At 35.3% G+C, this 13269-nt stretch overlaps 1 protein-coding gene across 1 annotated transcript; it reads right to left on the bottom strand.

The window, feature by feature from the left end:
• Positions 1 to 2630: 2630 nt before the first annotated feature.
• LOC114297232 (uncharacterized) lies at positions 2631 to 7766 on the bottom strand. The gene is made up of 6 exons (XM_082905612.1): positions 7533 to 7766; positions 4967 to 5497; positions 4656 to 4881; positions 4104 to 4556; positions 3560 to 3921; positions 2631 to 3470 (listed from the first exon to the last, which is right to left on the bottom strand). Exons 2-6 carry the CDS (start codon positions 5495 to 5497, stop codon positions 2889 to 2891), a joined length of 2154 nt encoding a protein of 717 aa, XP_082761738.1. The 5' UTR covers positions 7533 to 7766; the 3' UTR covers positions 2631 to 2888.
• Between the last annotated feature and the right edge of the window lie 5503 nt (positions 7767 to 13269).

The raw sequence follows: 13269 nt of genomic DNA on the forward strand, positions 1-13269 counted from the left end.
CTTAACTAAATACGGGCCGCCCAATCGATACGCAGTTACGCACGGCTTTAATATGGTAAAATTATATTAACGCCCCATTATTCATATACTTCTTCAATTATACCCCTGCTTTGAATTTTTAAAATAATAAAAGATGTTTGGAAATTCACTTTTCTTCATGGATTCATAGAGTGGGCCGCAATCCTTTTTCTCTATGTATATACATTAATGATTGTAATATTGTATCCCTGGTTTAAATTTTTTAAATATATATTAGATTTTCTAATGCATGTATTTTTTTTACTAAATTTAATATATTTTTTACATTTTCACCTTTTTGCAAAATAATTATAATATCAATCAATGTTTCAAATAATTATAATATCAATCACGTCTAATCTTGTGAATAAATACTCACGTAGTGATTGTTTTCACTTCAAAACTAAATTGTTTTTCATATTTAATGTTGATAAATAACTAAATAATAACATATATAGTAATTTTTAAAATTTTGTATATTTATATTTTGATAAATAGCTTTCGAATCCTCACCCGACTCAGTTATTTATATATTTTTTTATTCAAGTTATTTATACGTATTTAAAAATATATACATTTGTATTCGTTAGTGTGTGTTGTGCGTATATGCACTTTATTTGATTTACTTGTTCTTTAGATAAATTTTATTTTATGAAAAAAAATGCAAAGAATCACGTGAAACAAGTCGATGGTGGGTCAATTAAAAGGAAGATAGGTCATAAATGCGCATTTAACCCTTTTTTTTTCTTTTTTTCTCTTTTTCCATGTTCAAGCTTGTGAATATGGATGTATGTCTTATAAGTGATAGATAATTAGACAACGTACAGGCTTGGGGTGACATAAATAAAAACTTGTCTTTGTACTTTCCTTGCTCGTATGACTAGTTAATTTGTGAATGGTATTGGAATTAATTCACTCACTCAGTAAATATTATGGTACATATATAAACTTTATAATTAAATAATAAAATTACATAATTTTATATTTTTTAAGTCACAACTAAAAATAAATAAAAACCAAATATAACATGAGACATAATTAAAATAATATTATATCTAAACAAACAAATAACCATACTAAAAAAAAAATGAGATTTACCAATAAATTCCAAATTCTAATCTTTTGATCCATTTAGTCCTAAGTTTAATCTTGTAAACCAATAAGTCCTATCCCAGTGTTGAAGACCAAGTTGTCCATGTTTTATGACACAAAGTAAGGGTAATTGTGGGTTTTGTTGATGCTGAATTTACACTAATGCCCCAAATATGCTCCAAAGTGAATATTGGTTTCCCTCCGAGACAATCAGAATAGAAGAGACGTAATAAGAAATTTGTGCTTTGTTTTGATGTTATTGGGATATTGGATGGTGTGTTGATGATCTATGGCCCCGTTTGTTTTCAGTGATAGAAGGGAGGGGATTGATAGTGAGGGGATTAATAGTGAGGGGATTGTTAGTGAGAGGATTGATAGTGAGGGGATTAGTAAAATTGTGTTTGTTTTATAATCAATGGAGTAGTAATAGTTCATGTTTGTTTTGAGAGATAGGAATGGGATTAACCATGTGAAATTCCACAAATACCCTTATTGAGCTACAGATACTGTGTTGTTTGTGAACTGTTTGTGTCAAAATTGAAGTATTGGGCTTTCAGTGAGTGGACAATTGGTCACCTTGTCAGCAATCTGTTTTTCTCAAGTTAGCATCAAAACATGAAAAATATTTGATCCATATTTATTTTACACAAATTTTTGTACATAATTTTTTCCCCTCATACAACTGTTTCATGCTTTGGGTATAATGTATAAAAATGAGAAAGGTCAGTTATTTTTAGCCTGATTATGTTTGTAGCTAACAGCATTATGGCAGTTATTTTTAGTTCCACTATGCACATATCAAACTTATATAATTTTTGCATAAGAAACGTAGTGAAACGGCATAGTAGCTGAATTTTGCAAACCTTGATTTTGGCGTGAATGACCTCACAGTCATGGGTTTGACCTATGGCTCAATAATTTAATGTCAATTCACTTTTAGAATTTAATTAACTTTGCTGAACTTGATGAAGCTGTTAAACTAATGCATTAATTTGGAAAATTGGAAATTTCGGTAGTTTATAGATCTTTTTTCTTTTTAATTCATTGACAGTGTAGAACAGGAGAGAAGACAAAAAAAAATCATTGGACAAAATAGGTAAATCAGACTATCTGTAGCTCAATTATCATATACCTCAAAGTTAATTGTTACTGTGATAATATCATCCAACACAGCATCGGCTATAACTTTTCCAATTTCCTTGTTCCATCGTTGGAAATTTCTCCATTCCTCTGTCATGCCATTCCTTGTTCCATCGGCTATATACTGTGTTGTTTTCAGATTTATTTGCATAAAAAGGTGGCTCAATCTAAGACAATAACAGTTTAAAAAATGAAATAATCCCAATGCAATTCAATTTTACAACAAATTGTTCTCCCTTGAAATTAATTGGCTCATTCATTCCATAACCACTCAACAACATTTGAAATTAAACCACCCTCAATGAGTTTGAATTTATTCACACACTTTTGAAATCTGTGAGCAAAACGCATTACTTAATTGGGGAACAGCAGTAAGATCTATGACAACAATAATATATGAACTATAATATTTATAGTTCCATGCCTTGTTGCATAACAACAATAATACATGAACTACAGATTTTATACTACCAAGTTACAAAAACTAGCCCAACACAGGAGCAACATTTACTCAACAAAAAGACCATCATAAAGTATTGCAGCAGCAAAAACTACCTAACCTATAATATTTATGCATCACACAATATATTACAAGTCATGTGGGAAACAAAAAGACCATCATACAGTAGATGTCACATTTAAATATGACCTTCCAATAGCAAAGAAACCCACTCCATCTTGTCATTCTCATCTAAACTGAAAAACAAGTCAACTTTGTCTTCATCTTTTACTATCATAGATGCTGCCATCAATCTTTGGGTATTACTCATTGGCAACTTCAGAAGTTCTGCATTAACCAACCTCCTCTGTTGGGATAGGTCATGTGAATATCCTATCCTATGACCAATCTCCACCATCGTAGTATTAGTATTCTCAATGAATGATCCAAGATTTTTTGCCATCTCTGATAGTTCAGTGGGAATCCCCTCAGCATGTCGAGCCCGCTTTTTCCCAGTTTTAGTAGAGTCAGCACGGTTGGGAACATTACCTGCAGTAGACATTGAGTAATCCGTATCACCCATGTTCATACTAAACTGTTCAGCAGGAGATTGTTCTCCTTCTTCTGTAGTTGCATTTGCATTCTCCTTTTCCATGGCTGCAACTGCATCGGCAGGATCCTCAGCCAGTTCACCAGTCGCCCTATCCTTCCCAAATAGAATAAGCCAATCTTCATAGAATGGGAATGGCCTGTTTCGCATCCCTTTGGCATCTGGCACCCTCTACACAAGTGATTATCTAATTATTAAAAAGAACAAATTGATTTATAAGTACATAGACATACAAATAACAACATAAAAATGAGATTTACCCTGACATAGTTCTGCCATACGTCGTCACTATCAACAAGCACCATCTTTTGTTCATCATCCCAACCAAAACCACTTATGTTTAACATATCTTGCAGAGCATTATATTGTTTCCTCCAACATTTAATCTTCGAGTCGATGTGAGGAGTGGCTCGAAGATCAGTTCCAGGAAATGCACTTAAGATCTTCTTCTCACATTCATTGTAGAAGCCTGCCCTAAACTGATTATTATCAAGCTTCCACCTGGGATTATTTGCTATTACATCCTTCATGGTTGTAATGAGGAATACTTCCTCACGGTGATTCCAAAACCTTCGAGGTTTCCCCTTCTTACGAGAACTAGTGGTACCTGAGTCATCCATACCTATATATATGTATATCATAAGTTTAAATCATAACACACATGTCAATCGTAAATAACAAATCAACTTACACAACATTTGTTACAAATACCACACAAAAACTAAACAAATAAGGTTCGAATTACATGGCATAATAAAATCTCAGTATTACATAAAAATCATCATACAACACTAATTTATTGACCTCTGCTTGCTTGCCATTCATTAAACATTTGGGTTGCCAAGGCAGTTCTCCATTCACTCCATTGATCAGATGCTTCAACAACATCAATCGTTTCATCTCCTAATTCAGTAGCTGGAGGAGGAGGATTCATTTCCTCGTTCTCATCATCATCAAGATCCATAGGCATTTCACGTTGTATGAGATTGTGGAGAAGGCAACATGCAGTGATAATACGAAATTGAGTCTTGATTGGAAAGTAAGAATAAGTCCTCAATATTGCCCATCTCATTTTCAGTAGTCCAAAACACCTCTCAATGACGTTACGAGCAGAAGAGTGCCTCATGTTAAAAAACTCTTGTGGAGTTGTTGGGGCACCCCCTTCTCTCCATGTGGAAAGATGGTAACGTTGTCCTCTATATGGTGCAAGAAAACCCTCCCCATTTGTGTAACCCGCATCTACGAGATAGTAGTGGCCTGTAATTATGTAAGATGGTTTCACTATGTATATAACAAAATAATTGTTTAATATAGATATAGTATACTTATATATATAACAATATATAATTATCATACCAGTAGGGACTTTTAACCCATTGGGTCTACTGACAGCATCTCTAAGTACCCTAGAGTCAGAAGCAGATCCTTCCCATCCAGGCAAGACATATATGAATTGCATGTCTTGGGAGCACACACCCAATACATTTGTGGCAATTTCTCCCTTTCTTGTTCTATACCTTGGTTTGTCTATTGCAGGGGCAAGAACCTTAACATAGGTTCCATCTAAAGCACCAAGACAATTCTAAAAAAAAAAAAAATTATAAAATTAATATAGGTAATACAAAAATATAATATGCTCATTAAGCGAAATTGTAAATATATTGTACCTGAAAACAACTCCACCTATCATCTGTACAATTAGCAGTTACCGGTTCAGGCTTTTTAAGGAGGAGACCATGGAGGCGCAACACAGCCTTCAGAACATTATTGAAGTGCTTACTAACTGTTTGACCACTCCGCATGAAATTAAATTTAATTTTGCGGTTCTTAGTGTGATGTGCAAGCACATTCAAAAACATTGCTACTTGCTCCTCCAAAACGACATACTTTGAATCAGATAATCCAACACATCGCACCAACCCACATAAAAGCATGAAAGTACGCCTATTCATTCGAAGTTGGTCATGACAATTTATGTCACTATCGTTGACCAATCTATTCAAATGGTCAATTTGTTTTCCATAGGGGTGAGGTGATCTAGGTAGTTGGAACCTAATTTCTTTCTTCTTGAATGCAGCATGTAAAATCACTATATACATAGCACATGCATAATTAATGGATGAAACAACATGTTGGAGGGCTACAAATTCCTCTATCAACTCCTTTCTTCCTTTCTTAGTGGCATAATTATTATCCATCTACAAAAAATGAATAAACAATAAACGGCTAAAATCAGCACAGAAAGTAAAACAAATAATAGATAATAGTATTAATTAGCAAGTAGAGCATTGTTCAAATTTTTCCATCCCACATGTTAACAATGTGAAAGTAGTATTAATTTCCCATAAAAAAAAATGGAAAAGATCATAAAAAAATAAAAGAATATAAAGAAAAAACAAATAATTTGGTGCCACACAAAATTAGCACTACATTGATGCACAAAGACATCAAAGAAAATGAAAGATATTTATTTTCAATGGAAACCCAACCTATTTATGTGTAAGCAGTGATAAACCTATTTATGTCTAACACAATATTTTACCACATTATTTATGTGTAAGCAGTGATAAACATTATGGTACTATCTGTTTGGCAGAGGTTAAAAAAGAAACATTGTTTCCCAAACTTTTTTGTTTTTAGTACAAAAAAAAAAATTTATAGTAAATATACTCTTGCCAAAAATAATATATGTTTAGCACGTGCACACAAACTGGTAGAAAAACTACGATTTCTAACCAAAAATAATAATAATAACCATAGCCAAATTTTGAAAGTGGAGTAAAAGCTTAATATGTAAAAGCTTAATATGTTAACCATCCTATGAAACTAGGGTCAAGCATATGTATGAACTTCAGTACTTAAACAAATGAAACCCTTAGCCTTCAACCCACAAGTCTCCAGCAACCAGTCTGCTTTCTTGGTATGTTCTTCACATCCTACCACTTGACTTGCCAAACTATAAAACTCATGTCCTCATAAACAAAACCCTTATCTACAATGCTTTTGCTTAAGAGACAAGCAATGCTTCCATAGTCTTTGACTAGCGGCTTGCTCGATTAGGATCTTTTTAAGGCTTCCTCGATTAGGATCTTTTTAGCATTAAATATATTCTTTTTAGCTTCATACATAATCTCTCCAATTGGCAATACATAACCCAAATCAATCAATACTGAAGAAAAGCTGTGGTAATTGAGCAAAACACAAGGATTTTGCACATATAATAAATCCCAAAACTAAGATCTTGAAAATTTGACTGATTGGAAGATTCAAGATCAATTTTTTAATTTGACTTCTATAACAAATTCCCAACTTGAAAAGCAATTGAAACTAGGTCAATGATGAAATTATTATGGTTGTCATAGTTAACATGACAAACTACAACTTGAAAAGTAGCTAAAATAGATCTAATTTGGACATATCAAAGAAAAATCAGTTTATCAGATCTTCATTATTATGATTGCTAGGATAGCAGATCTTTATCAGTTTATCACTCCTCCAAATAGATGACCATGTCACCAATGGTATTGTTATTAAATGTTTATCAGTTTATCACTCCTCCAAATAGGATAGCATATCTTTATCAGTTTATTATTAAATGTTTTTTTTTTCAACATTTAATCTTAGCTGGGTTGATTTTTATTGAGTCCATGATCATAGATAATTTAGTTTTGAAGTGCATAGACTTTATTATCTTATGAACTTGACCTTTATTCGCACCCATGGAATTGGTTTCAGGAATTTGTGCATTTGGGTTGAAAGTGTGGACCACATCAATTTAATATACGAGTTCGAACATACAACAAAGCTGATGCAGTGTGTGTACGAACAAAAATGTTATTTTGGAGATACATAGAACATCAGTACCTTCTTCATTAGTACACAAGTATAGAATGTTCATAGAAAAGTAGCCATTTAGGCATATTGTCAAACACATAGTGAGCATGAAATTGATATTGTAACAGGACAACACAGCAAGGGACAAAATATTAAATTTCAGTAGGTTAAGAAGACAACCACAGCACATAAATTTCAATAGGTTAAGAAGACAACAGAATTCTCTCATTTCGATTAATTTATTTAAAAATCAAAAGCGAAGAAAACAACAAAACAATAATCAGAACGAATATTTCGATTCAAAAAATAGTAAAACAATTTGTGTATATATGTGTGTGTGTATATATATAGACAGTACGGAAGATTGAGATGTGGATATAAAAAGCAAAAAAAAATTACCAGCAGATGCTCCACAGAATCTGAAGATGGAAGATGTGAAGATGAGAGAGCTAGGGCACACTGTGAAGGAGAGTAGGGCAGACTCAGATCGAAAATCTGAAGAAGATGAGCTCTTCTCTTTGCCTCTCCTTCATCCTGCTGCTGCTTCTTCAACGAAGAGCTAGGGCAACAATGGGTAGATAAGTAATCTCTCTCCTAATACCAACGGACTAAATTTTCAATACCAACGCTTGGGGCAGACTATGAATCCTGATGGCAAGGCCCATCTTTAAGCCTCCGGCTTAGCAATCCGTTGTCCAACCCTGCAAACAAACAGAACTTTAGGTGGGTCCCACTGCAATCTTAATCCCCTCCCCTCTTCTATACCCCAAAACAAACGGGGTGTATGTGTAATGGATACACGTTGATTCAGTGTGGATTGATACTCTGAGTTGAACATTCATTTTCTTCATAAACCCTAGAAACATACGAAGCCCCCCATTGTGGCCAAACATTTACGTTGTGAATTGGAAGAGGTCGTCGAGACGTTGCATAGTGGTGCGAAAAAAAACAACCTCCAATCGTTGTCGCCGGTGATTGTGACATCACAAATGACGTCGGGTAAGTTGTTTCGTTGTGTATGTAAAGTAAATGATAAATTCAGTGTTGTTCAGTTTGAGTTGTGGAAGTGTTTTGAAGTGTATTGTACTTCGTTGAAATCTGTAAAGTGTTGATGTTATTGAGTAGTGTTGATGGTCGGAACAACGAAATGTGGGTTGAATGTAATGGGGATTAGGTGCATTTCGTTTGTTACATAATTAATTATTTTTAATTCCACATGAAATGTGGTAATGTTGTTTTGGATTCCTGTGTGTAGTTGTTGTGTTTTGTTAACTGTTTATGTTAATTTGTGATTGGGGTTTGTCCGTATGAGGGGTATTTACATATGAGGGTATTTACACATTAATGGTTATGGTAATTTGTTAACAATTCCTCTGCTTTTGATTTGGTGTACATTAGATTATGGTAATGCGTTATGAGAATGTCATTTATAGAATTAGGAGTTTTGTGTAGTTTACAGCGCTATGCAATGTTGGTATGTGATCACGTTCCAGGTCGTTATAGTATTAGGAGGTTTGAGGTGTCAGGATGGAGTAGTTGATTGTGTTGTGGGGTTACGCCGTTCATGCATGGTTGTTGTGATGTTTGTAGGGTTGGATTTGGTTGGTACTAGTGTATGAACATTAGTTGTTTTGAAAATACATGACGTACATGCATTCTGTTTGAACGCAATGTAACGGACTTACAATAATCTACTGAAAATTATGGCACGAAATACGGACTTACGATAGATAGTGCTTTGCTGTGTGTTAAGATTCCGTGGAGTTGGTAGCAGTGGACGTATTTGTTTGTGGAAGTGCGTATGTTGTTATGTACACAAGATTGCCATTGCATGTGTGGTCTTTGACTGGTTTGGTAATGTGTAGTGGGGTGTGTGATGTGTGATGTTATGTATGTTAACTGTAATTGGTTTTGCATACGTTGCGTCTTTCGTTATGAATATAATTTAGTTTGGGTTTTTAAATACATGTTTGTTTAATATTACAATTTGTGTCATTAACGTGTTTATTTTTGGGTTTTGCTCTAACGTAGGTGTGGCAATGATAGCAGGTAGCATTGATCACCAACATGGGAAACAGACTACTAAGAACAGTTCACCACGTTCGCAACGGACTGGCAACGTGTCCACAAGGTTGGCCACGAAGAGGTAAACCCGACTGTCATTCAAGAAACATAAAGTAAAGTGTGGTACTGTTAAACATTTTGAGATCGACACCGCGAGACTAATGTACCGGTCCAACATTTCGGGGGTCATCAAGACCGTGCTTGAGTTAGAGTGGGTGAATGGCATATTCGGCAATTGGAGAAAACCCCATTCTGGCCAATAATTAATGATATTCGTGTCCCGAATCTAGATCCAAGAGCATATATGAAGTGTGATGCAATGGTTTGCCGAATAATTCAAACGTATGATTCAACGGATGAGAAGTTTTATGTTGGTGGGATTGGACTTCCATTGAGGAAAACGACATCCGATTGATGTTTAGAATACAATGTGGGAAAAACAAATTAGATTTGGCACACGGTGTGAAAGGTCCGTCGAATTTTACGCAGAGGTGGTATCCGAATGTTGGTCGGATGTTTTCGAAAGTAATCAAAGATTTGCTCATAGAGACAATTTGTGGTCATACAGAACGGGACGAGGAAGATGTAATGAAGCTGCTTTCCCTTTATATCTGTGCTAAATTGTTTTTTGCAACTACGGGTGAGCATATAGGTTGGGCATTTGTGCGCATGATTGACAAACTTGAAAGCCTAAGGTTATACGACTGGACTGCGACAATCTATAACACCCCGATTAATTCACTGAATGAAACGCACGACAAGCCAGAGAGGGTTACAAGTTGTGTTGTTGTGTTACTGGTACGTATGCCATGCAAACTACCATAGCGCATATGTTGCTTCACATACACATTTATATGTTTTGTACGTGTTTATCTAACGTATTTGCTGACATTGTCATTTTAGTTTCTTATTTGTGAGCACTCGGAGATTGTGAAACCTGAGTGCAGTAATGTGACGCCTCGATTTTGTAAATGGAACATTGGTACACTTACAGGGAGGTTAAAAAGGGGTAAATTTGACGGCGAAAGGCTCCATTAAGGTATAGCACGGAACATTTTAAAAAATGTTGGTTTTAGTTGTCTATGAGTAATTATTTATGTTTGTGATACTATTTACATCTTGCAGATTAACTGTGATAAAATTGTTGGAAGAAGTGATGAATGTTACTTATTAAAACCGGCTCCAGTTATGTCACGACCCAAACCCGCCCCTAAGGGTTTAACATCGTAACCGGCTAGTAATCCGCGATTATCGAAGGTCTGAATGACAGTAATAATAGTAGTACAGTATAAAAGGGGCTAGCGGAAGCCAAACAGAAATAACGAGGTGTCCAATGAGCAGTGAAAACCTGAATAGGAAAAAAAACTTTTACGAACTAATCCACATTTATAACCACATATATATATATACATACATATCAGATACACATAATATGCAGGTTAGGGATCTAATCCCTACACCATAACTGTACAGTCAAGTCTAAAACATTCAATACATAACAGAGACAAAAGGGTGAATCTAAGACACCCTAAAAACAACCTTGGCTCGAGCAGACTCGGAACCTCGAAGTGAGGCACAACGGTTGGCTTGACAAAGCATGAGCTTAACTTGACGCTTCTAGCTTCGGTTCGGTGCTTGGCCACCTATATACATATATAAACTGTGAGTTAAAGTCCAGTGAATAACAAATGTATAAAGGGGTTAAGAATAAATGTCATTTCAGTAATTAAAACAGTCATTTGCATCAGTAGATTAGTTAGTCAATTAGTGGCTCATATTTCATGCCATATCAGTCAATTAGAAATCATAGCAATCATATGTGGTACATTCAATAGCAGAACAGTATAGTAGGTCTTTGTAGACCGAACAGTCAGTTGATGGCCATCGAAACAGTATACAGTATTGGTTCCAAACATTGGAACTAACAGAGATCTCTGTAACAGTAGCAGTAACAGTAACAGTACAATGACAGTAGTAGTAACAGTAACAGTAAGATGCTATGGATGCCACGAATACAGTTCATAAAATAGGACAATCATTCATTCAGTAAACAATGTCACTTCAGAAAACAGTACAGTCGATTGTTCAGAAAATAATTATAATTGAACATATCTTTACAACATTGTTACTCACAGATTATTGGGCTATAGGCAGGCTAATCAACATCTTCGGGTGCCAACCCTACACAGTTGTAGAACGAACACACACTAAGTTACACACTCGGGATTAATAACTTAGCCCCTAACTTGACTTGGTGTGATTCCATAACATTATCCCCATTATGATGCCTTAAACAGGACCTAGGAATGCCTAGGATGGAATGAGGATGCAAAAATGCACTTAACAACATTTTTCAAAATTTGCTGAAAATAGGGGTCTCGCTTGAGCGTGTCTTTCTCCGCTCGAGCGAGCTTACCGGATGAGAGGGGTCGCTCGAGCGTAGACTCTCTCGCTCGAGCGATCTGCAAAAGTGTAAAAAGTACTGGTTGCTGAAATTCCCCGCCCGATGCTCGCTCGAGCGTGAGACACAGTTCATCGCTCGAGCGTAGGTCTCGTCGTTCGAGCGTGCGTCTGCACACGCAAAAACGTGAGAGCTTGCAATTTATGCTCGAGCCAGCATTCCGTCCCTTGAGCGGAATTCTGAAAATAAAGGTGGTCGCTCGAGCGTGGAAGTCAAATTATGGGTTTTCCAGATTTGCTCCCAAAGCTCAAACCAAGAATCAAACATGGCTAAACTCATCATTTTTTGGCCAAATTTCTGGAAAACACTTAGAAACTCATAATACAACATGTTTTGAAGATCATTTTATGAAATCAAAGTCCAAAAGTATGACAATTGAACACTAATTCAACTTCAAATCAAAGAACATGATGTAATTATGCCATGCATGTGTTTATTTGAATTCAAAGCTTCTAACACATGATCAAATGAGCCATTCTTTCAAAAAAACATGATGAATTCTTAGATTACAACTATAATATGAACATGCATGGAAGAACTTCATGAAAACAACCTCAAAATTCTATGATATGGACATGCATGCAGGAATTCACTTAGTTCCCATGAATATAAGCTCAATTCTCCCATTAATTCACCTATTTAATCCACATGCAAGTCCTAGATGACTCAATTTCAAGATTAAGAGGTTGAGTCCATACCTAGGCTTCTCAATTAAGCTTTACTTAAGCAAGGTTCTTGAGCAAATGTACAATTCTTCAAGGCTCCTTCATATTCCTCAAAATTTCCAAGCAAAACTCTAATATAAACCAATTCTTTCTATTCTCCCTCTCTCTCACGTTTTGACTAAGGATGTGGAAGCTAATGGTGTCAACCATATATGAAATGAGAATAAATAATGGCCTTGAAATAATCCACTTAATGGCAATTGTGTAGTAAACTCAAGTTAATGTAATTTAACTTTATTTATCCTAATTTAATCATTCCAAATCGAATTTTAATTGAACCTACCATAAAATTCTATAAATCCTAATTAGCATATAACACAAATCAATTTCTGAATCGATCGCCGATAAGGCTTTCAATTTTCATATTAAAGCGGATTTCACAACAGATATTACTTCAAGTAACAGATAGAAGGCCAAATAACTTACAAAATACATGATAAGCACATGGTTTATTTTAATCCCCTCATTAGCATCTTTAATTAAGGATTAGTAGCTAATTATGGATCAAGGTTGTTACAAGTTGGAAATGAGGTAAAACAGTATTAGGGGATCGTAGGTTGGACATGGGGCTGATGTCGGTATGGATGATGTGGATAATGTGGAGGCAAGCTTTGATTGGTGGCAACCCGATCCGCCAAACGGTGGTAACATCGAAATGAGTGAGCATATGGCAATGAGAACCTTAATAGTATAACGCGGAAAAATACGTGCAGCCGGAGAGTCATGGCCGGTTTTGTTCCTGGATTTGCTTAACTTGTCTAGTACACCGGATGATGATACATGTGACACCAAAACAGACAGCCGCAGTACTGAATTGAGAAAAGGCTAAGGAAAGAATTAATGATTTGGAAAAAGAAATTAAACAAAGACAGCCCGGATATATGAA

This window comes from Camellia sinensis, chromosome 14 (assembly GCF_055761805.1).
Source record: "Camellia sinensis isolate YWXY chromosome 14, ASM5576180v1, whole genome shotgun sequence".
Taxonomy (NCBI): Eukaryota; Viridiplantae; Streptophyta; class Magnoliopsida; order Ericales; family Theaceae; genus Camellia; species Camellia sinensis.

What these genes read in the sequence shown, in the direction of transcription:
- LOC114297232 (XM_082905612.1), bottom strand. Translation starts at nt 5,497, where the DNA reads ATGGATAATAATTATGCCACTAAGAAAGGAAGAAAGGAGTTGATAGAG. An exon ending in ATAGGTGGAGTTGTTTTCAG is followed by an intron (nt 4,882 to 4,966) that starts GTACAATATATT and finishes TTTTTTTTTTAG; the next exon opens with AATTGTCTTGGTGCTTTAGA. An exon ending in TGAATGGCAAGCAAGCAGAG is followed by an intron (nt 3,922 to 4,103) that starts GTCAATAAATTA and finishes ACATATATATAG; the next exon opens with GTATGGATGACTCAGGTACC.